At 62.3% G+C, this 27,433-nt stretch overlaps 3 protein-coding genes across 10 annotated transcripts; 2 read left to right on the top strand and 1 right to left on the bottom strand.

Moving 5' to 3' along the window:
- The first annotated feature begins 14 nt into the window (after positions 1-14).
- Positions 15-4,316, top strand: NAPRT (nicotinate phosphoribosyltransferase). Of its 2 annotated transcripts, XM_030921710.1 has the most exons (13): positions 25-1,160; positions 1,381-1,508; positions 1,585-1,667; positions 1,924-2,054; positions 2,146-2,261; positions 2,481-2,677; positions 2,749-2,889; positions 3,162-3,246; positions 3,348-3,428; positions 3,525-3,627; positions 3,705-3,859; positions 3,956-4,063; positions 4,151-4,316. In XM_030921710.1, the coding sequence occupies exons 1-13, from the start codon at positions 935-937 to the stop codon at positions 4,211-4,213; spliced, it is 1,617 nt and encodes a 538-aa protein (XP_030777570.1). In that variant the 5' UTR covers positions 25-934; the 3' UTR covers positions 4,214-4,316. The 2 variants fall into 2 exon arrangements, with proteins under 2 accessions (XP_030777569.1, XP_030777570.1); XM_030921709.1 differs by having other exon boundaries at positions 15-1,160; positions 3,956-4,316.
- A 2,045-nt stretch (positions 4,317-6,361) lies between these two features.
- Positions 6,362-12,896, top strand: MROH6 (maestro heat like repeat family member 6). 4 transcript variants are annotated; one of them, XM_030920514.1, is made up of 14 exons: positions 6,362-6,701; positions 6,939-7,091; positions 7,322-7,476; positions 8,135-8,252; positions 8,490-8,674; positions 8,767-8,904; positions 9,073-9,187; positions 9,298-9,441; positions 9,522-9,695; positions 10,370-10,537; positions 10,826-10,945; positions 11,188-11,305; positions 11,415-11,480; positions 11,626-11,962. In XM_030920514.1, exons 1-14 carry the CDS (start codon positions 6,414-6,416, stop codon positions 11,844-11,846), a joined length of 2,163 nt encoding a protein of 720 aa, XP_030776374.1. In that variant the 5' UTR covers positions 6,362-6,413; the 3' UTR covers positions 11,847-11,962. The 4 variants fall into 4 exon arrangements, with proteins under 4 accessions (XP_030776374.1, XP_010383812.1, XP_030776372.1 ...); XM_010385510.2 differs by having other exon boundaries at positions 11,203-11,305; XM_030920512.1 differs by having other exon boundaries at positions 11,188-11,480; positions 11,626-12,896.
- Positions 12,897-15,859: 2,963 nt separating this feature from the next.
- GSDMD (gasdermin D) lies at positions 15,860-26,789 on the bottom strand. 4 transcript variants are annotated; one of them, XM_010385507.2, is made up of 14 exons: positions 26,399-26,789; positions 25,007-25,145; positions 24,176-24,272; positions 20,770-20,854; positions 19,685-19,905; positions 19,263-19,455; positions 18,161-18,329; positions 17,814-17,916; positions 17,495-17,548; positions 17,090-17,176; positions 16,784-16,956; positions 16,565-16,706; positions 16,395-16,468; positions 15,860-16,259 (listed from the first exon to the last, which is right to left on the bottom strand). In XM_010385507.2, exons 5-14 carry the CDS (start codon positions 19,899-19,901, stop codon positions 16,017-16,019), a joined length of 1,455 nt encoding a protein of 484 aa, XP_010383809.2. In that variant the 5' UTR covers positions 19,902-19,905; positions 20,770-20,854; positions 24,176-24,272; positions 25,007-25,145; positions 26,399-26,789; the 3' UTR covers positions 15,860-16,016. The 4 variants fall into 4 exon arrangements, with proteins under 4 accessions (XP_010383809.2, XP_010383808.2, XP_030777306.1 ...); XM_010385506.2 differs by lacking the exons at positions 24,176-24,272; positions 25,007-25,145; positions 26,399-26,789 and having other exon boundaries at positions 20,770-20,903; XM_030921446.1 differs by lacking the exons at positions 24,176-24,272; positions 25,007-25,145; positions 26,399-26,789 and having other exon boundaries at positions 16,395-16,495; positions 20,770-20,903.
- Positions 26,790-27,433: the final 644 nt, after the last annotated feature.

A 27,433-nucleotide genomic window follows, 5' to 3' on the forward strand; every position in this document is an offset into this window, starting at 1 on the left:
ACTGTGCCCCTCCCATGATGTTCTGGGGTGGCCGGAGTGTGGCTGCCTGGGCTCTGTGGAGCTGTGCCTCAACATCCTGGCAGCCCCACTAGCCCCATGTGGTCAGCATGCATGGCCACGCTCCCTCCCCTGGACCACACATGTCTGCATTGGGGTGAAAAAGGATGGGGTGTAATTGCTTATTTTTGGTCAGACGGTGTCCTCGGGGCCCCAAGCCACAGGGGAATAGATTCCCCCTGGGTAGTGGCCCCTGACTTTGCCCTTGAAGCTTTAGAAAGTTTCCTGTGGGGCTTAGAGTGCAGGATCCCATAAAAGCCACCACTGAGGGACAGAAGGTCTTTTGGTGCCAGTCGACAGTGGGCCTGTGCCCCCCTGCCCCACGCCTCCCTTTCCTTGATGCCAAGCTCTTTCCAAACGACATTTGCGTCCATCTGGGCTCCCTCGTCCTAGCCTGGCTGCTCAAGCTCCAACTAAGGCAGCCTCTGGCCTCCCTTCCCAGGCCCAGGGCAGGCGCTGGCTGCTGGCCAGCGGTTGTCTTCTGGGTTGGTGCGGGTGGAGTCTGGCTGGTCTGTCCTCCACCCTTTCCGCCTCCTGGCAAGTCCTGAGCTGCACCTCATTGCCCGGCCAAGGGGTGGAGACACGGGCCACTGAGGGCACCGCCGGTGACCAGGACGGGGCAGCGCTCCAAAGAGGCCGCTGGGCCTGGAGTGGGGTTGGGGGTCCGAGAGGAGTTGGGTGACATCTCCCACCCCATCCCGGGTTCAGCTGTTTCAGCCCCTCTCAGCGCACCGAGACTGTTAGACCCCTCCCGTCCTCCAGCGCGTCCCCTGCCGCTCCCAAACCGCACGATAAGCCCCACCGGGACTGCGCCATAGGCCGGGGCACGTCACGGGGCCGGGGAGGGGCGGGCCGGAGTCCGGACGTCGGGAGCGGGATGGCGGCGGAACAGGACCCCGAGGGGCGCGCGGCGGCGCGGCCGCTGCTCACCGACCTCTACCAGGCCACCATGGCGTTGGGCTATTGGCGCGCGGGCCGGGCGCGGGACGCCGCCGAGTTCGAGCTCTTCTTCCGCCGCTGCCCGTTCGGCGGCGCCTTCGCCTTGGCCGCCGGCTTGCGCGACTGTGTGCGCTTCCTGCGCGCCTTCCGCCTGCGGGACGCCGGTAGTCCCCCTGCCTGCGCGACGAACCCCCCACGCCCGACGGAAGCCCCCACCCCGGGAGCCCCCCACGCCCGACCGAAACCCCCACCCCACGATCCCCCCACGCCTGACAGACGCCCCCACCTATGGCCGGTGGAAGTCCCCGCCCCGCAATGGAACCCCCGATGTCCCACGACTGGTCTGTCCCCACGCTGGTCTCAGCGCAGTTACCTCGTTTCCAGACGTGCAGTTCCTGGCCTCGGTGCTGCCCCCAGACACAGACCCTGCGTTCTTCGAGCACCTTCGGGCCCTCGACTGCTCCGAGGTGACGGTGCGAGCCCTGCCCGAGGGCTCCCTCGCCTTCCCGGGCGTGAGTAGGGGTGACCGGGCGGGGCGGCGGCCACGGGGTGCTGGGCCGGGCGCAGAGGTGACTTTGCTCCCCACAGGTGCCGCTCCTGCAGGTGTCCGGGCCGCTGCTGGTGGTGCAGCTGCTGGAGACACCGCTGCTCTGCCTGGTCAGCTACGCCAGGTGGGCTGCGGGCCACTGGCAGGGAGCGTGGGTTTGGGATGGGCCCCCAGCACTGGGGCTCCGTGCTGGACTGTGGCCGCAGGGCTGGCTGCCCACGGGTCCCAGGGCTGGCCTCCCGCCCCCACTGTGTAGGGTGTAAGGAGAGGTTGGGTGAGGGTGGAGTTCCCGGGTTGGAAGTTCCAGGCCCCAGGTAACCGCTGTCTTGGTTGGCCTGGCGACCCTCACCCTGGGCCCCGTGACTCTTGTCTCCCTACAGCCTGGTGGCCACCAATGCAGCGCGGCTCCGCTTGATCGCAGGGCCAGAGAAGCGGCTGCTAGAGATGGGCCTGAGGCGGGCTCAGGGCCCGGATGGGGGCCTGACAGCCTCCACCTACAGCTACCTGGGCGGTGAGGGTCTGGTGCTGGGGGAAGGCAACGGCCCGGAAGGAGGAGCCCCGTCCTGGCCCAAAGTCGCCCAATCCCACACCTTCCTCCCCAGGCTTCGACAGCAGCAGCAACGTGCTAGCGGGCCAGCTCCGAGGTGTGCCAGTGGCCGGGACCCTGGCCCACTCCTTCGTCACTTCCTTTTCGGGCAGTGAGGTGCCCCCTGACCCGGTCAGTCCCTCCTCTCAATCCTGCTGTCTCCAGGCGACAGGCCTCAAGCCAGCCCTTGCCCTGGGGAGAGGTGTGCCACCCAGGCAGGTCACCCCAGTGCTGTCCCAGGAAGCTGGCACGGGCTGCATTACCCTTGCCCTCAAACTAGGGTGTCCCTGGCTGCTCCCAGGTCTCATTCTGCATTCCTGGCCCCCATTCTTCACCAACCCCATTCCACAGATGTTGGCGCCAGCAGCTGGTGAGGGCCCTGGGGTGGACCTGGCGGCCAAAGCCCAGGTGTGGCTGGAGCACGTGTGTGCCCACCTGGGGCTGGGGGTGCAGGAGCCACACCCAGGTGAGCGGGCAGCCTTTGTGGCCTATGCCCTGGCCTTCCCCCGGGCCTTCCAGGGCCTCCTGGACTCCTACAGCGTGCGGAGGTAAGCCCAGGCACTTCAGGAGTGGGCTCAGCAGAGCCTCAGCAGCCCCTGACCCCTATCCCTTCCTGCAGGAGTGGTCTCCCCAACTTCCTAGCAGTCGCCCTGGCCCTGGGAGAGCTGGGCTACCGGGCAGTGGGCGTGAGGCTGGACAGTGGCGACCTGCTACAGCAGGCCCAGGAGATCCGCAAGGTCTTCCGAGCTGCTGCAGCCCAGTGAGTTTCCTGGGGAGGAGGTGTGCCTGCTGGGAGATCCCTGGGGAGCCAGGATTTGGGAATGGGGCAGGGAAGGACAGTGAGGCACTCTGCTGTAGTTTCAGAGGTGATATTGCAGGCTGTGGCAGGGAGGTAAGGGGTGGGGCTCTCTAGGAGCTCCCAAGCAGGTGAGCGCAGGTGTCCCTGACTGAGGTTGGGGGGGCAGGGGGACACTAGGGTGAATCTGGAAGACCTGAGGGGCGGCCCCCACCCTTTCTCCACCCACACGGCAGGTTCCAGGTGCCCTGGCTGGCGTCAGTCCCCATTGCAGTCAGCAACAACATTGATGAGGAGGCGCTGGCCCGACTGGCCCAGGAGGTGGGGTGGATGAGGGGGTAGGCAGAGGATGGCTGGGGGGGTTCCTGGGGGCCCCTGCAGGTTCTGGCTGGGCTCACTGCCACCTCCTTTCCCCCACCCAGGGCAGTGAGGTGAATGTCATTGGCATTGGCACCAGTGCGGTCACCTGCCCCCAACAGCCTTCCCTGGGCTGCGTCTATAAGGTGGGAACAGAGTTGGGGGCCCAGGTGGGGGCAGGTCTGAGGGATGGTGCTGGGTAGGGCATGAGGACCAGCCAGCTCAACGCCCTCTCCCTGCAGCTGGTGGCCGTGGGGGGCCAGCCACGAATGAAGCTGACGGAGGACCCCGAGAAGCAGACGTTACCTGGGAGCAAGGCTGCTTTCCGGCTCCTGGGCTCTGACGGTGAGACCCTCCCATCCCCCCGCTGTCTACCTTCAAAACACCAGAGCCCCCCCTTATTCTTGCCCCCACCCACACAGGGTCTCTACTTATGGACGTGCTGCAGTTAGCAGAGGAGCCAGCGCCACAGGCTGGGCAGGAGCTGAGGGTGTGGCCTCCAGGGGCCCAGGAGCCCTGCACCGTGAGGCCAGCCCAGGTGGAGCCACTACTGCGGCTCTGCTTCCAGCAAGGACAGGTGGCTACCCCACCGCCCTTACCTGTCCCCCAGCCCCAGTAGAGCCCTGACCAGGAGCCAGCCCCAAGCTTCTCTTTCCTTGCCTCTTCCCTGCAGCTATGTGAGCCGCTCCCATCCCTGGCAGAGTCTAGAGCCTTGGTCCAGCTGTCCCTGAGCCAACTCAGCCCTGAGCACAGGCGGCTGCAGAGCCCTGCACAGTACCAGGTTGGGGGGAGGCCTGCCCTGTGTGCCTCTGCCCTGTGTGCCCCTGCCCTCACCATGCCCACCACTCTCCTTCTCTGCTCCCTGCAGGTGGTGCTGTCTGAGAGGCTGCAGGCCCTGGTGAACAGTCTGCATGCAAGGGCATCCCCCTGAGACTGCCAGCTGCAGGCCCCAGTGGACAGTCTGCGTGCAGGGGCGTCCCCCTAAGACTTGGAGCGGGGCTACCTGGAAACAACACGAATCACTTACTTCTCCCCACAGCTTGTCCTGTGTTGTTTGTGTCATTTGTTCACGCAGCCCACACTCACCTGGCCCCAGGGCCTCCCGGGCTGGGGCTGGGCTGGAGTCGGGAATCTGAGCTGAGCTGGAGGGAGCAGGAGGGCTTGCATTCCAGTGAAAGCACAGGCCCTGCCGGGTTGGGAGACAGCCCTGTACTGAAGCCTGAAGGGCAGTGAGGAGTTCCCCGACTTGGGGTGGGCTGTGGATAGTCAGATCCCACACTAGAGCTGTGAGCGCACAGGCAGGGAGGGGTTTGGTGTCTGCCTTGAAGTTGAGGGAGTTGCTGCGGACGACCTTTCCTTGCTAGAGGCAGGCTGGGGGCGGGACAGGATGGGGGGGCAGTGCCAAGTAAGAGGGTCCAGCCGTGGCCCTGGGCTTCCACACTTGCCTAGGCACCGTCCCCCAGGCTCAGGGTAAGTGAGAACATCTCAAACTCCCCATGCCAAAAGGGAGAGCTCAGGTGTCTCCTGCCACTGCTGCTGCCAACCCGGCACCCTCCTGGCATCTGACCTCAGAGACACAGCTCCTGACCCAGCAGTCCACGGAAGGAGAGGAAGAATGGGGAAGAAGTTGCAGCTCCAGGAGCTGACTCAGCCCCAGACACCTGACCAGAGTGGCACCGCACGTGGCTGTGCGCTGGGCTGGCCCTGCCTGTGCGCCAGCACGTTCCTGATCTCAGGGTTCCACCAGTTTGGGCAACATGAGCTTCAGAGGAACTGGTTGGAAGAGGGGTTATAGGCTTGGCAGGAAGTGGAGACTGGGGTCCTGGGCCTCTCTTGTCCAAGCAGCCTGAGGTGGCACAGAAAGGCAAGGGTGTGGGGGGAATGCCGACCGCCTGGGGTGTGTCAGGGGCACTTCCGTCTGCCCAGGCATTCCACCAGACCAGCTCATCTGGCTCCCCGGGGCTCAGGATGGGCAGCATCCACTGTGTGGTTGGCTGAGGGTGGAGGTGGGGACTTGGAGCGGAGGCCAGGTCCAGCCAGCCCCGGGGAGTACCAGCTAGGACAGAGATACAGACTCACACACACTGGACAGAACACACCACGCCCCAGGCCCACAGGGCACCTGCACACTCGGAGGGGCCCAGCCAGGGTGGCTGTATTCTGTTCTTGCACTGCTGTAAAGAAATACCTGAGACGGGTAATTTCTAAGGAAGAGAGGTTTAATTGGCCTGTAGTTTCGCAGGTACAGGAAGCAGGGCTGGGGGAGGCTTCAGGAAACTTACCATCTTGGCGGAAAGGGAAGCGGCAGGCCTTACATGGCCGGAGCCGGAGGAAGGGGTGGGGCAGTGCCACACGCTTTCAAACAACCAGATCCTGAGAACTCTATCATGGGGACAGCACCAAAGGGGGAAGTCGCCCCCAGGATCCAGTCACCTCCCACCAGGCCCCACCTCCAGCACTGGGGATTACATTTCAACATGAGATTTAGCCAAGGACCCAGGAGCCAGAGGACCTGCACAGGCTCTGGAGGGGCCGCCGCTCCTCTGGCATCTTCGCTGCCCCCTCCACCCCTCCGGACTGCCCCAGGCTCACCCAGTCATGCCTGTTCCAGGGTGTCTGACAGAGCCAGCGTGCAGGGGGTGGGGCTAGCCTCTAGCCCCAGGCCCAGTGGGGAGCTGACTGCGGTTTGGGGGCTGAATCAGGCCTCCGCTCACGGTGGGGCGCAGACTCCTGGACCCTTCGAGGACCTCCTCAGAGCTGTCCACAACTGCCCTGAGCCCCCTGGTCAACAGCAGCTGGCAGTCAGGGTGAGGGCCCTTCTCCCCCTTTCTTTGTGGATCTGCCAGCTCTTGGGGATCCTGTTCCCAGGGCCCTGGTGGGTAGAGCCACACTACAGGCACTCAGGCTCCAGGTGGCCACTCCCCTCCAGCAGCCCAGGCAGGGGGGCCCCTCAAAGGCCCATTGTAGGCACCTCCGTGTGGCTCCCCAGCCCCCACAAGCTCACGCTCGCGCACGCGCCACCACGCCCATCCGTGGTCCCGCCCGTGGTCCCGCCTGGGCCAGCTTCTAGGTCAGTCCTGGGCACAACTTCCCAGGAGGAGCAGTGGCAGGTGCTGCAGGCAAGGGCCGCCATGGCTGGGGGTGTGTGGGGCCGGGCCCGGGAGGCTCCCGTGGGAGCTCTAACCCTGACAGCACTGACTGAAGGGATCCGAGACAGGCAGGGGCAGCCTCAGGGACCCCCTTCCACAGGCCCTCAGCCCAAGTCCTGGGAGCTCAAACCTGAAGTTGAGCCACAGACCCAGGCACTCACTGCCCCCTCTGAGGCTGAGCCTGGACGTGGGGCCACCGTCCCTGAAGCTGGCAGCAAGCCCTGCTCCCCAGACAGTGCCCTGGAACCAGCCCCTGAGGGGCCCCGCCAGGTGAGGGGTGAGGGAAGGGATGTTGTGGGAACGGTTGGGGGGTCCTGCGGATGCTAGGTGGAAGGCGGCAGCAGGGGGCGGGAGCGGTGCTGGACCTGGGGGAGGTCAGGGTGAAACAGGCTGGCGAGCAACAGAGGAGCAAGGGATTTTGTAGGAAGCCGGGTGGGAGGCTGAGAGACCAGGAGGAGAGCTAGGAGAGGTTTGGGCACTTCAGACGCCCCACCCATCCTGCCCTAGGTTCCCCAGAATTCCTGGGAGGAGGGAGTTCTTGCCGACCTCGCATTGTACACGGCTGCCTGCCTGGAGGAGGCTGGCTTTGCAGGGACGCAGGCGACAGCGCTCACCCTGTCCTCAGCCCTGGAGGCCCGAGGGGAGCGGTTGGAGGACCAGGTCAGCCTCCACCCACTCCATGCCCTACAGACTCCTGCCGGTTCGGGAACCAAGGTGGTGGGAGGGGCCTGGAGAGCGCAGCCGGACCCCGCCACCTTCAGGCTGCTCCTGCCAGGTGGGATCAGGGTGGGGGTGGAGGTGGGGTGCAGGCCAGAGGGGAATGGACGGTGGAGGAGGCCTTCACCACCTCCACCACCAGGAGTGCTGAAGTCTGCGCTCCTCCCCACCAGGTGCATGCTCTGGTGCGTGGACTGCTGGCGCAGGTGCCCAGCCTGGCGGAGGGGAGGCCCCGGAGGGCAGCCCTGCGAGTGCTGAGCGCCCTGGCCCTGGAGCATGCGCAGGACGTGGTGTGTGCGCTGCTACCCTGCTCTCTGCCCCCCAATCGGTAACCCAACCGTCCTGGCCCTGCAATCCCCACGCGGCTTCCTTCCCACTTCCCGCTTGGCGGTGGAGTCTGGCCCCAGAAAAGGGAGCTGAAAGGGGGCAGAGCCTCTTTATTCCAGCCCCGTGATGACTTGTGCCCCGTATCCGTTCCCGCTCCCCTCACTTTTAGCTCTGCAAACTGCCCCCGCGCTCCTGCCACAGAGTTTCTGATGCTGGGCGCCTCTTTTGGAGCCGCCTTCTGTCTTCGGGTGGTCCCCCCTGGAGAGCATCCTGGGGTTGGCTCTGGAGTGGGGTGAACGAGGCTGGGGGCTAATGCGCCTGGACATCCTGACTCTTTGGTTAATTTGCCCCAGAAGTTATCTTTGGTTTTATTCTCTGTGGCCAGGTGTATTTCACTGTCGCTGACCCAACAGGACTCCCAGTGGGTCCCCACCCTGCAGCTCAGTTTGAGACAGGCTATGCTGTGGTCTGCACAATGAACACTTCATTTGTTTCTCTGGGATTTGGGGATGGGGAGAGATGGGGGTGGTTGTTTCCTGCCCCTCCCCTGCTGGAGTCCTACTGGCTGCCTTCACCCTGGCTGTGGACTCCCTACATTCTCTGGACACCCACCCCTGCACCCATTCCTTGTCTCACACCAGCCCCCTCCAAACCCTCAGGGCAGCAGCCGAGCTCTGGCGCAGCCTAAGCCGTAACCAGCGTGTAAATGGGCAGGTGCTGGTGCAACTGCTGTGGGCGCTGAAGGGTGCTTCGGGGCCTGAACCCCAGGCGCTGGCGGTAGGTGGCTCCAGCCATTACCACGGGGCGGGTGCGGGGAGGAGAGGAGGGGGGAGGGGAGGGGGAGAGGGGAGGGAAGAGGTGGGGACAGGGAGTTTGCACCTAGGTAACTGCTCCTGGAATATCCCACGCATGTCTGAGGCTTAGTCCCCGTCCTGTCAACGGCACGCCTGTCCCTCTGCTGCCCAGTGAAGCTCTGGGCGTGCCCCAGGCCTAAGTGGGCCACTTGCTCCGCAGGCCACGCGGGCTCTGGGGGAGATGCTGGCTGTTTCAGGCTGCGTGGGAGCCACGAGGGGCTTCTACCCACATCTGCTGCTTGCACTGGTCACACAGCTGCACAAGCTGGCCCGCAGCCCGCGCTCCCCCGACATGCCCAAGATTTGGGTTCTGTCCCACCGAGGGCCACCACACAGCCATGCCAGGTGAGAGGCAACACCAGGGTATGTGGGGCGGGCCAGCATGCTGTCACCCTCTCAGCCCCCACTGCCCACCTGCTCACTGTCCCCACCACCAGCTGTGCCGTGGAGGCGTTAAAGGCCCTGCTTACCGGGGATGGAGGCCGCATGGTGGTCACGTGCATGGAACAGGCAGGAGGCTGGAGGAGGCTGGTGGGAGCCCACACCCACCTGGAGGGTGTCCTGCTGCTGGCCAGGTGAGGAAGGGCCCCAGGATGTCACACCAGGAAGAGACTCGTTGCTGGCCAGGTGCTGGGCAGGGGGACAGGGAAAAGGCAGGGGCATGAGGGTGGTGTTGGGATGGCGTCTTCTCGAGAAGTAAGGCCGCCAAACGGAGCGAGAGCTCCCATTTCCACCCACCCCAGTGCTATGGTGGCACATGCCGACCACCACCTGCGAGGCCTCTTCGCAGACTCGCTTCCGCGGCTGCGCAGCGCGGACGACCCGCAGCGCCTCACGGCTATGGCCTTCTTCACCGGGGTGAGCCTGCTTCCCGGATGGGTGGTGAAGGGTGACCCTGGCCTTGATCCCTGAGTCGCAGCGGCCTGCACGGGGACCGCGGGCGTGCTGACCCCGTGTGCCTCGCCTAGCTGCTGCAGAGCAGGCCCACCGCACGGCTCCTGCGGGAGGAGGTCATCCTGGAGCGACTCCTCACCTGGCAGGGAGACCCCGAGCCCACCGTGCGCTGGTTGGGCCTGCTGGGCCTGGGCCACCTCGCGCTGAATCGCAGGAAGGTGAGAGAAGGGGAGGGGTGGAGAGAGTCCTGACCGGGTCGCGGCGAGGTCTACAGGAGGCTGAACTCGAGTCCCAGCAGGTGCGGCACGTGAGCACACTGCTGCCGGCGCTCCTGGGCGCACTGGGCGAAGGCGACTCGCGGCTCGTGGGTGCAGCGCTGGGCGCCCTGAGGAGGCTCCTGCTGCGGCCCCGGGCCCCTGTGCGGCTCCTGAGCGCGGAGCTGGGGCCGCGCCTCCCTCCGCTGCTGGACGACGTGAGCAAACTCCCCGCCTCCGGTCCTCGTCCCTCCGGCTGTCGCCGCCCCCGCCCCCGCCCCTCCAGTCTCTCCCTCCCAGGCCCCGCCCTCTCAGGCCCCGCCCCGCCCTCCAGTCGCTCCCTCCCAGGCCCCGCCCCCCAGTCGCTCCCTCCCAGGCCCCGCCCCACCCCTACCGTCTCTCCCTCCTAGGCCCCGCCCTCCAAGGCCCGCCCCTCTAGTGTATCCCTCCCGGGTCCCGCCTCCCGCATCTCCCTCCCAGGCCCCGCCCTCTAAGGCCCCGCCCTCCCAGGCCGCCCCGCCCCGCCCCTCCATTTTCTCCCTCCCAGGCCCGGTTCCCGCAGTCTCTCCCTCCCAGGCTTCTTCCCTCCTGACCGCCCCCGCCCCGCCCGCCCGCTGTTGCTCAGCTCCGCCCCTCCAAGGCCGTGTCCCGCCAAGCTCCTCCCCGCTAGACTTTTCTTTCCAGATCCCATCCCTCCAAGCCCCACCCCCCGTAGGGGCACCCCAGGCTTCCCAACCAGGTCCAGCTCCAGGCCCTGTTCCCTGTCCCCAGATCGTACTGAGTCAGCAACCTTCCCTAGACCCCCCGCTTCCTCGCTCCGCGCTGGCCACCCCCTCCCACCCTTGCAGCCCCTCTCATGCTCCGCCCGCCCTGACGGCGCCCTCCCATGCAGACACGGGACTCAATCCGCGCCTCGGCGGTCGGGCTCCTTGGGTCTCTGGTGCGCCGGGGCCGGGGCGGGCTCCGGCTGGGGCTCCGCGGCCCCCTGCGGAAGCTGGTGCTGCAGAGTCTCGTGCCACTGCTGTTGCGCCTGCATGACCCCAGCAGGGACGCTGCTGAGGTCAGCTGCCCCCCACACCATGCCACCCCTATGCCATCCAACACTCCCCACTCCCACCGTGCCTCCCCTCCGACAATTACAGGTCAGGGACTCCCCCATCCCAAGGACCTCAGGGGCAGGCGTCACGGGCGACCAGGTTACTACTGCTCTTCCCTTGAGATTCACTCCGGGCCCCTGCCCTGGGCTCTTTTGCCCCTCACCCGATGCCCTTGCTCCCCCTCTTCTCACCCCCACCTTTTGCCTTTCTACTTCCTGGACCCCTGACCCGGCTCCCTTCCCATATCCCAGAGCTCAGAGTGGACCCTGGCCCGCTGCGACCAGGCCTTTTGCTGGGGCCTGCTGGAGGAGATGGTCACCGTGGCCCACTATGACAGCCCCGAGGCCCTGAGCCACCTCTGCCGCCGCCTGGTCAGTAGGGGAAGCAAGGTGACCACAAGGGGGTATGATCAGCTGCCCACTTGTTCCAGGGTTCACCGGGGCCCCCAAACCGTTTCTACCGCAGCCAAACCAGATAGTCAGGCTACTGGTGGGACAAGTCCAAGGCCTCAGACCATGCCACCTCCCTTGGGGGCTCCCCTGGAACCCTGGCCCCTGGATTCAGCTCTGCAGCCTCCTCCACACTTAGGATCACCCTCCTGTCCTGCCACTAGCCCTTTTGTCCCCAGGTTCAGCGATACCCGGGCCACGTGCCCAACTTCCTGAGCCAGACCCAGGGCTACCTGCGGAGTCCACAGGACCCCCTGCGCCGGGCAGCCGCCGTGCTCATAGGTGAGGCCGCCCGGGGTCACACTGCCCCTGGCACCGGGGCTTTGGGAGCTGGGCCAGTCCCGCCCTGTGGGGCTGTGGGGCCCGCAGTCATGCATCTGCTGTGGTCCAGGCTTCCTTGTCCACCACGCCAGCCCCGGCTACATCAACCAGGACCTGCTGAACTCCCTGTTCCAGGGTGAGGCCCCACCTTGCCAGGGGATGGTGTTCTGGAGAGGTGGCTGGTGCTAGGGCGGAGTGGATGGGAGCGGTGGGTGGAGGGCCGGGGGCCCGGGCACTCGGCCCTCCTGGGCTCCCCAGCCTGAGCTGCGATCTCTTCGCAGACCTAGGGCGACTGCAGAGCGACCCCGAGCCGGCTGTGGCCGCGGCAGCGCACGTGTCCGCCCAGCAGGTGGCGATGCTGGCCCGCGCCCGGGGCCGCCCCCGCGGGCCCCGCCTCCTCCACCTCTCCCCGCGCCCCGCCCGGCCCCCACCAGTCTTCGCCGACAGCCCCTTCCAGCGCCCGAGCCTCGCGGGCCGCTGGGGCTGCTCCGGACCCCGCTGAGTTTGAGGCTGGGGGCTGGGACCCGCGGGCCAGGGTCCGACTTGAGGAGCCCACGGGCACAGCAGCCCGTCCCCACCCCGACGGAGGGGCTCCCTGGGCCTGGTGCTGGATGCCAGTGCCCGCACCCACCCCCACCCCCGCGCCCCCTTTTCAGGCACCCACCGCCCTGATGGCGACGCAGAGGGACAGCTGTCACCCATCTGTCCCCGTCAGGGCTCTTGTTCTCACAGCCCCCTGGAGCGTGGCCCGTGCCCCACCTTGGGACTGGCTCCGGGCCCAGATGGCACCTGGCCTCTTGAGTCTGGTGGGGGACCCCGAAGCTGGTGGTCCCATAGGCTGCCCTCCTGGGTCTCCACCTCATGCCTGGACAGGACGCTGTGGCCTGTCTGGGCCTTGGCCGGCCCGGCAGCTGTACCCCCGATCCTCATCCTGCAACCCATTCCTTGCTAGCATCCTGAGGCTCCTGGCGGGCATCCTCTCTGCTCAAGAGTGTTGACCTGTCTCCCAGCCGCACCTGCTGTGCCCCCTCAGCCAAGCCATCATCACCCCCTCTTCATCATGTCAGGCCTCATAGGAGCCAGGCCTTCTCCGGAAGCTGCCCCCACCTCCCCCCAGGCTGGACCACGCAGGCCGTGGATCACACCTGGGGGTTCAGATGTGGGGGTCCTGTGTGCACGTCCAATCAGACTGAGCACTCATGACACTACCCCAGCACCTCTCCCAGGGTTAAATGAGGAACGCGCCACTGGACGCACGAGGAAGAGGCTGTTCTGGGAGCCGCCAGTGCTGTGCGCTCACCTCTCTGACTTTGTACAGCAGGTTCCTGCACCTAGGATGCCTGCCTGGAAATGTCCTCACATTCAAGGCCTCCTTTGCAGCCTCCCCCTCAGTGAAGCCTCCACACGTGCACAGGGCGTGTGCGCAGCCTTGTGAAGGGCTGGGACCATTCCCCCAGACTGGGGCCCCTCGGGAGCAGGCGTGGGGTCCTACTGACCTCTCTCCCCAGCTCCCATACAGAAAGCATCTAAAATAAACACACATGGATGGAAAGTGTTGAGCATCTGTTTCGAATGTGGTTATTGGAACTGACCCTGGTCCAAGATCTGGCTCAGGTTGGAGTCATAAGCCATAGGCCCTGACGTGGCCCCAGGTAAAGAGCCGGTTTGGCAGCAGGGTTAAAGGTCAGGCAGGCTCCAGGCACAGGCTATGGCCAGGTCAGGTTGGGTTAACTGTAAGACAGAGAAGCTGCACTCTGGTCTAACAGGCACGGAATGGATGGGGTTAGAGCTGTCAGCACTGGGGTGTGGGTCTCTTTGCAGGTCATATGCAGGAAGCTGAGGATCAGGTCAAGGGCATGGGTCTCTGTGGAGCAGGGGGCAAGGTTTGGGGGATTAGTTTGGATTCTCCATGGCAGATACCAAAACGGGATTCACCATACAAGAAACAGATCAATAGAAGGTCAGAGAGGCCAGAGGCCACCAGATGCCCAGTGAAGGTCAGATGGAAGCACCTTGGACGTCCGTGCCAGCCTTCAGGAAGCTCTCAAGCCAGCCATCTGTCCGAGGTCCGCACCTCCCAGGACAGGCTGGGAGCACCCATGGGGGGCACACCCTCAGCGCTGGCAGGGACGGGTTTCAGGACACAGCCACAGGGATCCTCTCGGTAGCAGCCCCAAAGAGGGAAGCAAGCCCGGCCTCCTTGCTCACCTTGCAACCAGGAGCCAGCCCCCAGGGCAAGCACGTGCTGCCAGCCTAGCAGAGGCTTGCCCACACCGCACAGCATGCTGGACAGTCTTGCGGGCAAACCCAACAGTGATGCTATGCTCACTCCAGATGGGGGCTCAGGTGGGGAGTGCACTGTGGTGTGCAGGCAGCACCCCGTGCTCCTCCCCTCCCTCATGGTGCCCGGGAGAGTCCGCGCCATCCTGCAGCAGGCTGTGTGCAGTACAGGCATGGCTTGCACCACACAGCTGCCTGCTAGGAATGTGTCCAGCCCCGCCTTGCTCTGGCACTGCCCAGAACCTGGTTGCCCTGCCAGGAGGAGTGAGGTTCATGCAAAGTCCACCTGGTCTCCGGAGTGTGACTCTTCCCTGCTGGAATTCCTGGGAAGCTCCAGGTGGCACAGGGGGCTGGTCCCTCCATGGGGATGCCATGGCCCCTGGGGTCCATCAGACCCACCTGCAGAGAGCCCACCCCAGGGCAAATCTTCCAATGGGGTCTAAGATTGGAGGGCAAGAGGGCAGGTGCACCCTGACACTCATTCCCTTTCCACCTCTAGCCAGTGGGCCAGGACAGTCTTGGCCTTGATGCCCAATCTCTAATGGGCAATGTTGCCAGGGAGCTCACTGGTGCTGCAACGCTCAAGATGGGGCTCAGGTGTGGCCTGTCACGTGGCATGGCCTTGATGGTCTCAGGGCGCCGAGGCTTTGCCTTGTGTGCCTGCCCATTTCAAATGCTTTCTTGGACCCGGGCTACTCCTACCCCACTCACCCTTTCGAGTCACCCGAAAGGGTTTTCAAAGAAGGACCATGAGTCTGAGAGGCGTTGAGTTTGTTCCTGCACTGTGGGTGGGAGTGTCTAGGAAGTTCTGTAACTTGGATTTGAGATATCTGGAGTTTGCTTTGTCTCCTGTTTCAATGTTAATGTCACTATTCATAGCAATACCCCATGTCTACAAAACATTAAAAAATTAGCCAGGACTGGTGGTATGTGCCTATAGTCCAGCTACTCAGCAGGCTGAGGCGGGAGATCTCCTTGAGCTCAGGAGATCGAGGCTGCTATGAACCATGATTGTGTCACTACGCAGCCTGGGCGACAGAACAGGACCCTGTCTCTTAAAAAATAAAAATAAAAAAAAAAATCCGCTAGGCGAGTTGGCTCACACCTGTATTCCCAACACTTTGGGAGGCTGAGGTGGGTGCATCACAAGGTCAAGAGATCGGACCGTCCTGGCCAACATGGAGAAACCCTGTCTCTAGTAAAAATGCAAAAATTAGCCAGGTGTGGTGGTGCGCGCCTGTAGTCTCAGCTACTTGGGAGGCTGAGGCAGGAGAACTGCGGGAGGCAGAGGTTGCAGTGAGCCGAGATCACACTACCGCACTCCAGCCTGGCGACGGAGAGAGACTCTGTCTCAAAATATAAATAAATAAATACATAAATAAAAACAAAATAAAAAAAAAGATCACTGTTGAGCCTGGATACCAGGTTTTCTGGTGGATTTAATGTCCCAGTTGTAGCTGAGTCCACTGTTCCTTCTCTTTTGCAAGCTCTGCAAGTTATGTGACCATTGTGTGCCCTGCTAGAAGCAGGGAAGGCTAGCGACCGTGTGCAGGTAGACTGGTCCCCACCAAGGAAGGCTGTCCACTCTCCCAGGAACAAGAACTCCCTGGCCACACCAAGTGTTGCGTGTTCCTCCCTGGACCTGGAGGCCACAGCTGTTGAGCTCCTGCAAGTAAGCAGCTTGATGTGACTCTGGACCTGCTTAATTCCCACAGGCCGGGGGACCTCCTCTCTCCAGGCTCTTAGCTCAGGCAAGCACATGAGGGTGAAACGGACTAAAGGTCAGTTTCTTTAGTATTGCTTCCCCGGGAACCTCCTGTGTGGCCCCAGGAAGGCAGGGCCTGTCATCAGTCACACCTGCACCCCTAAAGCCCCTGTGGGCTGAGGATGTCCACGCCCTTCTGCGGCACACGCCTCAAGCTCCCTGAAGCAGAGGTTCCTGCCATGCCTCAGCCATGGACACGCCTGGTGGAACTGTCTCACCTAAATCGCCCTGCCCTTCCTCACAGGCAGAGAAGCACACAGAGAGGGGTAGGTAGGGCCACAGGCCCATTACTCTAGAGCGGCCAAGCCCAGCATGGGGCTCCCCTTAGCTCTAGGGTGCAAAAGAAGCCGGACGATGCAGACATCACCTGCACGTGGCCCTGATGTCCCTCCTGATCCTGCATGGGTACTGTCCCCACCCCTACTCACCCTACCCAGATCCAGGACCCCTCAAAAACTCTGCTACCAGCCTTTCCTTCGTATACCACCTTTACTGTGTTGCCCCAGCTCCTGAGCCCCATGGTAGACTGGCCACATGGCTGCTGGGCTTCCGGCCTTCCTAGGGCTGGCAACTGGTGGGCAAACACTCTGCCCTGTTGGAGAGCTGCCAGGCCATGCTGGGCACAGGCTAGTGGGGCTCTTGGCTCAGTCCTGATAGCAGTGCCAGGGAGGCATAGAGTGCACACATGCGGCCCTGGGCCTGCGGCTCCCAGCACACGTAGGGAGTGTCCTCCCCCAGCTCCAGGCCACACTCCTCCAGCAAGACCCAGGCCGGTGCCCCTTCACCCCAGCTGCTCCCCAGGAGGCCGGGGGGCAGGGACATGGTGCTGCGCTTCTGCCACGGGGCACTCTGCTCCAAGAGGCTGCCCACCTGCCAAGACAGGGCAGGAGTTTGTCAGATGGGGAAACCTGGGCACCTTGGGCCTGCCCATACCATCCCTTCTCAGGTGCAACAGGGCCCCTTCCACTGGCTCAGCCCATCCTCCTGCAGCCCGAACCCTCTTACCAGCTCGAGCGGCCCCAACAGGGTCTGCGACTCCAGCGCCTCCGCCAGCAGCTCGTGCTGCGTTTCACTCAGCACTGGGAGAGTCAGGTAAGAGGGGGTTCCTGAAGGCCCATCTGGGAAAGCCCACCTCTCTCCCTCCCACTCCCCACCTACCCCCAGGGGCCGCTCACTGGTCAGTGCCCCCAGCAGGTAGACAATGGGGACGGCAAGTTCCGGCACCAGCATTCTGGATTCCAACACCAAGCACCCCAGGACAGCACCTGCTGGACCGTCCAGGGGCTCCACTGGCCCAAGGCTCGGGCCCTGCTCCAGCTGTGGGCATGGGAGGGGCAGGTGAGCCTGGCTGGCTGGGCAGGCCCTGTGTGCCCCGGGCACCCTCCCCTGCTCACCGCCTCCTCCAAGGCTCGCAGGGCCAGCTGGTCCCGCAGCACCCCCTCCAGGCCCTTCAGCAGCAGCTGGCACAGCTCTCTGTCCAAGAGCTCCAGTTCCTTGGAGATGGCCTCCACCTCTGCCCTTAGGCCCTGGAAGTCTTCAGTGAACGTCCCCTCCGCAGGGACCCCATCTGTAGGGACAGAGGAGCTGGCACTGCCTAGGTGCTTACAGGGCCCTGGAAAGCCTTGGTCAGGATAGGCAGACCCCAGGGGGCAGAAGGAGAGCCCACCAAAGGTCCCCAGGGCAGTCAGGAGGGCACTGACCTGCCAAGAAGTTGGGGAGGCACCCCATCATGGAGAGGCCTGAGGGCAGCTGTGGCCAGGCGCCTACACTCCTGGAAGGCTTGTGGCCTGGGCAGGGGTATGGGAGGGCAGGACTGGTCAGTGCAGGAGATGGGTGTCTGAGCCAGAGAGGGCTGAGGCCTTCCCTGGGCCGTCACAGCCCCGGTCACCACCTCCAACAATGGCAGCCCAGGGCAGGGAGGGAGGCCGGGGAGGCCCAGGGTCAGCTGTCCTGTGTCACCCCTTGTGTGTGTATGGGGGGTGCCCACCGCCTCAGGGGGCTGCCCGGCCTCCCTATGCCCTGAGAACACGAGAAGAAAGCCTCAATTGCCAAGGAAGCGTGCTTCTTCCACTGGGCATCCCATGCTGGGGTCTCTCCGTTCTCACCTGTCGGGGGTGGCTGGAAGGTCCTCTGCTTCTTATCCGGGAAGAGAAGGATGTCTGCCAGCCAGGCGGGAACAGACAGGGACAGGCATGTCACCTAGATCCCAACCTCCCCTCCCCTCCCCTACTGGGAACTCCCCTGTCCAGCTCAGGCCCTGCTCAATCACCCACACACCAGAGCACAGGACCTCAGTCACCTGCCAGACACAGGACGTTGTTCAGCCAGGGGCCCATAGCAGCCCATGCTGGCAGGTAGTTCTCCCCAGGCCTCCCTGCTTCTCTTCCAGAGCCTGGGCCCGAGACACCCCCAACTCCAGCTCACCCAAGTCAGAGTTAATAACCAGCTGGGCCACTCGGAATGCGAGGATGCTGCCCGAGGGGATGGTGACCGTCTTCTTCTGGCTCAGGTGGCCCTGGCCCTCACCCTGAGGCGTGTAGATGGGCTCAGGGCTGGGCCCTGGGCACCAGACTGGGGTGTGGGTGTGGGCTGGGTGCGGGTGTGGGCTGGGTGCTGGGGGCAGGCCGGCTGCCAGGTGACTTCGGCTCCGCAGCCAAGCGCAGGGCTGGGAGCTGCTCTGAGGGGCCTTGGCAGAGCCCAGCCCCGCTGCCTCCATCACCCGCCACTGCATGCCCATGTGGGGCCAGGTGTGGCCCAGGGCTGGCTAATACCTGCAAGCACATGGCTCCGGGCAGGGAAAACTGGCCCGAACCCTCCCGCCTGTGGGTGCGTGTGACTTCCACCTCCTCCTGTGTCTGCAGCACCTCCGTCACCACGTACACGTTGTCCCCGCGGCTCCGCAGCTCCTGCAGGATTTTGTGCTCTGGCTGCCGCAGGTGCCTGTGGTCCGAGGAGCCGCAAGCTCACTGGGCCGCAGTCCCCGAAGATGTCTTCCCTCCCCTCACAGCCCCATGCCACTGGGGGAGGTGGTGCAGAGGGGGCCTCCAGACATCTGTGGATGCCTGGGCACCGGCAGCCTCTCTGTGGGCTCCCCACGGGAACGGGATCCCATGGGGAAAGGTGGACTCGGGGACTCCAAGTCCAGACTCGGGGAGCAGCCCCCTCACCCGGGCCTCATGTTCACACCACCACTTGTCCTCACAGCAGCCTGGGGCTCAGTCTGGTCCTTAGGATCCAGTCCTGGCAGCTGAGGCCCCAGATGACCCCTGCAGCCTCCTTCCCACAACCCGGTTCCAGCCACGGCTCCTTTGCCTTTGGGACTTCTCAGATGCCCCAAGGTTGTGACCTTCCCAAGAGCAAGGCTGGGACCAGGCACAGTGGCTCACCCTGGAATCCCAGCCCTTTGGGAGGCCGAGGCAGGAGGATTGCTTGAGACCGGGAGTTCAAGACCACCCTGGCCAAGACAGCAAAACCTCACCTCAAAAATAATTTTAAAAATAAATAAATGATTTTTTTTTTTTTTTTTTGAGACGGAGTCTCCCTCTGTCACCCAGGCTGGAGTGCAGTGGTGTGATCTCGGCTCACTGCAAGCTCCGCCTCCCAGGTTCACGCCATTCTCCTGCCTCGGCCTGCTGAGTAGCTGGGACTACAGGCACCCACCACCACGCCCGGCTAATTTTTGTGTATTTAGTAGGGACAGGGTTTCACCATGTTCACCAGGCTGGTCTTGAACTTCTGACCTCAGGTGATCCACCTGCCTCAGCCTCCCAAAGTGCTGGGATTACAGGCGTGAGCCACCACACCCGGCTAAAAATAAATAAATAAAAGCAGGGTTGCTTGGGGTCGGTGGGGCCCTGCCCTCTTTGGGCCCACCTCTCATGGAGCAGGGTCTGCCAGGTGTTCGGGTCCACACTCAGCGAGTACACATGCATTGAGGTGCTGGAGCTGTCAGACACCGAGGCCCTGCCTGCGATCTTTGCCTGTCCTGGGGCTGACAGCTCCACGCCGCCCCGTAGCTGCCCATCCACGGCGTCGTAGAAGTGGAAGGTGCTGCCACGCTGCAAATCTAAAGCAAGGCCAGACCTGAGGCCCTGCCCATCCACCCCGCCTCTCCCCCGCCCCCACCAGCCCTGTCCCATAACCAGGGCAGAGGAACCTTTGGAAAAGCCCTGCCCTCTGGAAGGGAAGCCCAGAGCTAGAGCCTGCAGAGCACGGCGGGTGGCTGGCTGGACCCAGTCCACTCCCCTCTCCCACCCAGCCTCCCTGGGGCTCTGCCTCAGCACCACATCAGGCACCTGGTTCTGGGGCATCCGGCTCCAGGATGTCCTTGATTGACAGGTTGACACACTTATAACGGGGTTTCCAGAACCATGAGCTTGAGGGCTTCCTGACCACCAGGAAGTAGGGCTGGAAGCCAGTGGAGTTCTGCAGGCTGGTCATGGGGATGAGCTCCCCACTGTGGTCCAGCTCCTGGACCACTCTCCGGACCACCCGCTCAAAGGCTGACCCCATGCTCCTGAGGAGGGGAAACGGGTCAGGCATTGTGCCCTCCGCGGGAGGGCAGAAGGGAGTGGGAGAAGGGTCAGTGCCTGGATGCCTCCCATGATGGGGGACTCCCTCCCTCAAGAGCAGTCCTGCCCAGCTCATCCTGGGATGCTCTCACTAGCAGAAAACTCCCTGGCCGCTCCCCAACACAGAAATAGTGTCCTCCCTGCTGTCTACAGGGCCATGAGCACCTCCAGCCCGGGACAGCGGGGCCTGATGCCCAGACCTGCTCTAACACAGAGGGCTCTGTCCGCTAGAACGGCTGCCTCTGGCTGGGAGGAAACAAGCCGGCACCTCCTGAGCAAGCCACCCGGACTCCCTGCAGAACCCAGTGTGTCGTCCCATCCCAGCTGCGTCCTCCAGGGCCTTCTCTGTGTCTGGAGCTCCATGAGCCACCCGTCTCAGGGGTCAGAGGCCATAGCGGCCTCTGCTGGAACACGGGTCACCTGGGCCACAGTGGAGGGGCCGCGGCTGCCCCAGGAGGCCTCTGAGTGCCGGCCCTGCTGAAAGCGGAGGCTGGGCCCAGAAGGCAGCTGGGGGCGGGACCAACACCAGCCCGGACACCTGGATGGCGGACCTGGGAGTAAAGCCCAAGCCCAGGTCCAAAGGCGGGGCCCCTGGGCTGGCCAAGGGCAGCCTTCCCCGCAGCCTGGAGCTTCCCTCCCCGCAGCCTGGACCTTCCGCCCCAGTGTGCGGCGCGGAGCCTTCCGGGTGAACGCTGGGGCCGTGGGACCGTCAGGGGCGCAGCAGGGCCAGCATCCCCGACCCGGGAGCCAGCGACCGGCCCCACCCAGGAGCTCCAGCCAGGCCGGGGAGGGAGCGGGGCGCAGCTCACCGTGACCGTCGGTGCCCCGAGGGTGGCGCGTCTGGTCGCCCTGGGAGCTGTCCGGCGAGCGCAATTCCGCTGGAGGTGCCCAAACCTAAAAGTGAAACTGCGACCCGACGCAGGGCCCGCCCAGGACGCCCTCCCGGAACTGTCCCGGAGAGCCCGGCCCGGCCCCCTCCCTGCCCCCTCTTCCCGCAAGCCCGCCTGGAGCACCAGCCTCCTGCGTCCCGAGGAACCTTGGCCTGGCGCCCCATCCTGCTAGGCTCAAACTTCATAGCACTTTGTGGTTTTTCTTAAAACTCTGGACCTGTGCCCGGGCGGATCACCTGAGGTCGGGAGTTCAAGATCAACCCGACCAACATGGTGAAACCCCTTCTCTACTGAAAATACAAAATTAACCAGGCGTGGTGGCGCATGCCTGTAATCCCAGCTACTTGGGAGGCTGAGGCAGGAGAATCGCTTGAACCTGGGAGGCGGAGGTTGCAGTGAGCCGAGATCATGCCATTGTACTCCAGCCTGGGTGGCAGAGTGAGACTCTGTCTCAAAAACAAACAAACAAACAACTTTGGGCCTGTGCCAAAGGGTCTGGGCAGATCTTCCAAAGATGTACAAAATGTAGAACTTGCCCTCAAGCAAATGCAAAGATGCTCAACATACTTAGTCATCAAGGAAATGCAATTGGAATCCACAGTTACTGCACACCCACAAGGATGGTCGTGTTACTAAAGGTGAATAACCAGCACGGGGTGACATGGAGTCACTGGAACGCTGTGCAGTGCTGGTGGGAATGTCAACCCGTGTGGCCCTCTGCAATAAGCCTGGCAGCTCCTCCAAGAGTCACCCTGTGACCCAGCAATTCCACTCCTAGCTCCACCCACAGGAACCGAAAGCAAAAACTCAAACAGATGCCTGTGCACCAAACTTCGCGGCAGCACCCTTGGCCATAGGACAGCGTCCTTCGCCATAGCAGCAAGGTGGAAACCCCGTCCATTCACTGAGGCATACAGAGACTAAACATGGCCAGTCCAGGCGCTGGAATCCAGGCCATGGAACGGCGCCCACGGTCAAAAGGAACAAGACCCTGAGGCACTGGATGACACAGACGGACCTCGGAGACATCATGCTAAGTGAAAAGCCAGGCACAAGGAGTAGATGGCGTGATCCCGCTCACATGACGTGTCCAGAATGGGCACGTCCAGAGGGCAGAAGGGAGATGGCGCTGCTGGTGTCCGGGGGAGGGGGTGGGAGCGACGGTTGCTGGTTTGGGGTTTCTTTCTGGGGTGAGGAAGTGTTTTGATATTGGCCGTGGTGATGTTTGCATACCTCGGAATGTGCTAAAACCCACAGAATTGCACACTTTAAATGGATGAATGGTATGATATGGGAATTATATAATTATATGTATCATTTTAAAAATCTAGTGCCCAGTAGCAACACCCAGTCTTGGCACAGGCTCCCTCAGTGCCCTGCTGACCTAAGTCACGGTGGGCTCGGGGCCAGGGGCCTTGGGCCCGCCCCTGCACACACGGTAGTCCTCACACCTGGCCCTCCCAGCCGCTCTGAGGTTGTGGATGGGGCCATTTGGGCTTGGGCCCGACTGCCAGGCCTGAACACAGTGGGGATGACATGGTGCCCTGCGGGTCCCTTCTTGTGCTGTCTCCTGGCTCTTTTGCGTATTTTTTGTTGTTTGTTTTGTTTTGTATGAGGCAAGATCTCTCTGTCGCCTAGGCTGGAGAGCAGTGGCGCAATCACCACTCATTACAACTTTGACCTCCTGGGCTCAAGTGATCCTCTCTTGTCAGTCTCCTGAGTAGCTAGGACTACAGGTGCTCAGCACCACACCTGGCTAAGTTTTTGTTTTTGTTTTGAAACTGAGTCTCGCTCTGTCACCAGGCTGGAGCGCAGTGGCGTGATCTCAGCTCACTGCAACCTCTGCCTCCCAGGTTCAAGCGATTCTCCTGCCTGAAGGGGTGGCCTGCCCCTCCACACTTGTGGGTGTTTCTCGTTAGGTGGAAACGAAAGACTTGAGAAAAGGAATAAAACACAGAGACAAAGTGTAGAGAAAGAAAAGCGGGGCCCAGGGGACCGGCGCTCAGCTTACAGAGGACCCACGCTGGCACCGGCCTCTGAGTTCCCTTAGTATTTATTGATAATTATCTTTACTATCAAAAAGATAAGGGAGTGGCTGGACAATAGGATCACTGTAGGGAGGAAATCAGCAGTAAGACATATGAACAAAAAATCCTTGTAACATGAATAAGTTTAAAGGAAAATGCTGTGCCTTGAGATGTATATGCGACATCTCCATAAACCTTTTAGCAGTATTGCTCCAGCAAGTCCCACCTTATTCCTAAAGGCGGTTTCTCCTCACTCAGTAAACAAGGCACACAATGGGTATTATCCCGAGATGTTTCATTGCCCAGGCAGGGGCAGGAGACAAATTTTTTTCTCTTTCTTTTTTTTTTTTTCAGCTAAAAGAGCGGAAGAGGTGATTTATTTTAGGGTTGTTACACTCGGCCACAAACACAGAAATAGTCCAGAATGTCACAAGTCCAGGGCAGAGGACCAACATGGGCAGTTTTGTTTATGAGCAAGGTGGGTCTCAGAGGTGATCGGCGATCAGAGGGCGATGAAGTTCTGGATCCATTGAGACAAGCTCTAGACAGTAGCATGCAGTCCCACAACTTGTACCAGCACCCCCAGCGCCTGGCATTCCATGTTTCTGCTCCTGTGGCCTCCACGATGCAACAAGCTGGCGGTTTACCTGGACCTCCGCCTCATCTTTCTTCTTTTGCGCTTCAGCCTGCGCATTCGCTCCTTCCTCCACTTGGCTCTCATGGCGCAGAGGTTTCCAGAAAAATGGCGCTAAGGCCGAGAGAAACTCTCTTTCTTGAGATTTAAGAGAATGGTGATGACCTTTAACCATAAGCAGCCTTTAGGCACTTGTTTAACAAAGCACATTCTGCACCGCCCAAAATCCTTTTAACCTTAAGTCACCACAGCACATGTCTCTTGCAAGGACAAGGTTGAAGGTAAGGTCACAGATTAACAGCATCTCAAATACAGAACTAAATGGAGTCTTTTATGTCTACTTCCTTCTATATAGACATGGTAACAAGCTGATCTCTCGTTCTTTTCCCCACACCTGCCTCAGCCTCCCGAGTAGCTGGGACTACAGACGTGCACCACCGTGTCCGGCTAATTGTGTGTGTGTGTGTGTGTGTGTGTGTGTGCCGGAGTTTTGCTCTTTTTTGCCCAGACTGGAGTGCAATGGCACTATCCCAGCTCACTGCAATCTCTGCCTCCCGGGTTCAAGCAATTCTTCTGTCTCACACTCCGGAGTATCTGGGATTATAGGTGCCTGCCACCACACCCGGCTAATGTTTTTGTATTTTTAGTAGAGATGGGGTTTCACCATGTTGGCCAGGCAGGTCTCGATCTCTTGACCTTGTGATCCACCCGCCTTGGCTTTCCAAAGTGCTGGGATTACAGGCGTGAGCCACCACACCTGGCTGTGAATTTTTAGAATTATTTAATTTTTAGTAGAAAGGTCTCACTATGTTTCCCAGGCTGGTCTTGAACTTCTGAGCTCAAGTGATCCTCCCGCCCAGCCTCCCAAAGTGCTGGGATTCCAGGGCTGAGCCACTACACCGGGCTTGGGTACTGTTTTGCAGACGAGGTGGGTCTAAGGTTTCATCTCAGGACACACTGCTGGGCAGAGCTGGCTTTCCTCTGTGACCCCAGCAGGCAAGGAGCCCACACACTGCTGCCCCTGGAAGCCAGCGCCCTGGGGTGTGGCAGCCTGTCCCTGCTGGGTGACAGGGCCAGCATGTGACGGGCTGTTGTGTTGCAGTCTCCATGGTGAAGATGGAACGAGCGGGGGACACAGCATCCCTGCAAGGCCACAGGTGTTGGGGGCTGTTTCTCCCTGCCCTGTCCTAGCAGCCACTCCTGAGGGGTCAAGGTCCTGGCTGGGGCAGGGTTGGGCAAGGAGGCTGCAGGCTCTTTTGCTCACCCAGATCCTGAAGCCCAACCTTGAGCCCAGCCGGAGGTGTTCAGGGCAGGGGTGTTGTGGCAGCCTGGGGCTCTGCACCCTCTACTCTTCACCACATTCTGCCTCTTGGTCTTTACCTCCAAGACCTCTGGGGCCACAGCAGCCTCCACCCTGGCTGGCTGGCCTGGCCTGAGCCTCACCCTGAAGGCTCTGTCACACTCCCTCATTCATCCAAGAAATGTGTATTAGCACCTGCTGCTAGGTGATCTTCCAGGGATCCTGGGTTCTAGCAGCAAACAAGACAGGGTCTCTGCCCTGGTAGTTTCTGAGGCCAGTACACCGAAGGGGATTTTGGAGGGTGTGTGCATTGGGATGCTGCAGCCACAAATAACTGGACATTCAGATGCCAACGAAGGAAACGCTGTCTTGTGTAATCAGAAACCCAGAACTGCTCTGTACCCCAGGCTGGACACAGGCAGGCCTGAGAGCTTTGGCCTGTGGTGGGCACCTAAAGCAGGGGGTACCCAACTCTGCCTGGTGGGCTGCTAGCTCTGGTCCAGCTGGGTGTGGGCCCATTAGCTGGGTGTGGGCCCAGAATCCTTGCTTATAGTGGCAGGAGACTCCAGGAGCCTGAGTAGCAACTAATGAACGCGTTTGTGCGCGTGTGCATGCACGTGCATGTTGTGTGGGTGTTGTGCGCGTGTATGCAGTGCGTGTTTGTGTGCGTGCTTATGTGCTTGTGCATGCATGTGTGTTTGTGCGCGTGTGTATGCACGTGAGTGTTGTGTGCGTGTTTGCGCGCATGTATGCACGTGCGTGTTGTGTGCGTTTGCGCATGCGTATACACGTGCGTGTTGTATGCGTGTTTGTGCGCGTGTGCAAGCACGTGCGTGTTATGCATGTGTATGCACGTGCGTGTTGTGCGCATGTTGTGCGTGTGTGCACGCATGTGCATGTTGTGTGTGTGTGCGCGTGTGCACGCACGTGCGTGTGCGCGTTTGTGCGCGTGTGCATGCACGTGCGTGTTGTGTCCACGGGTTTGTGCTCACGTAGTGCATGTACACATGCATTTACTCACGTGCTCCAGCTCGCATGTGCTCCAGCTCATTGATGCAGGCACGCATCTGCATTTAGAAGCATGTAAGTGGGTCTTTGTGTTCCTGTGTGTGACATGTTGCTGTGTATGTTCATGTGCAGGTCAGGGTGCACAGCAGGTTTCACGCCTGTGGCTGTCCTCGGCAGGAAGATGAGCCCCTCTGGGCCTCCTCCCTCCTCCCTTCTCCCCTCCTCCCGCTTTTCTCCTTTCCTTTGCAGCAAAATTCCTGGAAAGCCCTGCGCAACCTTGCTGCCTCTAGGTCTGTGGTGCGTCAGGCCCCTCCCAGACACCAGCGGGAGGTGGCGGCCTCCTGAGTGCAGGGCGGGCCTTGCCTCCAGCAGGGTTGTGAAGAGCCCAGGCTTATTTTCCGGGAAGGCCTCGCTGCCTTGTGGGGGAATGGGGTGGAGGCGGCAGGCACGGCAGCCCCCGTGGGACTTGGTCTGAGGCCAAGCAGGTGCCATCTGTGGGCAGGAGGGGCAGGTGAGGGCCCGGAAGGCTGAGGGGGGTGTGGCCCTCTGTGCCTGCAGGTCAACGGGCAGTGAAGTCACCTCAGCTTCCAGCTGGGCGCTGGCGAGGACAGGTGCAATGACAGCTCTGTCCACACTCAGTTCTTTAGTAATAACCCCGAACAGGAAGTGCTCGAAGGAGGGCAGAGGTCAGCCTGGGAGGAAGGAGGGAGGCCGGCCCTGCCCCATTGCTCCTAGCCCCCATGCACCAGCGGGGCCAGAAGTCTTGAGGGCAGGAACTCTGCAGGGAGAGGGCAGCGCCTCCGTCGCCTGTGTCAGGGTTCATCCGTCCTCCCAGTTTACGGAAGTGGGCGAGCTGCCCTGAGCCAGGTCCACGCAGGTCCTGGGGGGCCAGAGCCTGGGGGACACCACGTCCCTTCTGCTGTGTGTGCAGAGTGAGCGGTGGGCGGCGGGCGGTGGGGCTCCAAGGAAGGGCGACCCTGGAGGCAGCTGTCAGAGAGTGCGGCTGAGGGGCCAGCTCCTCAGAGGGGGCGCCTCTGCCCTGAGCAGTGTCCAGGCCCCTGGTCCTAGGAGCCGAGACAAGAGCTAGGAGGCGCGCAGAGCACGAAGGAGGGGACCAGCGAGAGAGGTGATCTCGGGGCAGGGAGGGGCACAAGGACCCCATGCCTGATGGCAACCTGGACAACCCGGCCTCTGGAACCAGCCCCACGCAGGGCGGGACTTCGGGTGCCTGCCAGACCTCGTCCCGGCCTGGCAGCAGCTCCCGAGGGGGTCTGGGGTGCCAGGGAAGTCCCCACCATGTCCTGGCAGTCTCACCCCTCGCTGGCTTCTCTGCCCTGCCCTGCCCCTCTCCCACCCTTTCCTCCCCTTTCCCCCGCACCCGTCCCCCTGCCCCCTCCCCCTCCCCGCCTTTCCCACTCTGCCCCACCCTGCCTCTTCACGGCTTCACCCTTGCTGGTCCTCTCATCCCCTGCTCTACATACAACCCACCCCCCCAACCCCCCACCTCCGCCTCCAGGGCTTTGGGTGTCTGAGCCCATGTGGGGCAGATTGTGGTGATGGGGGCCTGGTGGGAGAGGGTGTTGGGTTCAGAGGCGCCCCAAGAGTGAGGAGAGG

Source organism: Rhinopithecus roxellana, chromosome 17 (genome assembly GCF_007565055.1).
Source record: "Rhinopithecus roxellana isolate Shanxi Qingling chromosome 17, ASM756505v1, whole genome shotgun sequence".
NCBI lineage: Eukaryota > Metazoa > Chordata > Mammalia > Primates > Cercopithecidae > Rhinopithecus > Rhinopithecus roxellana.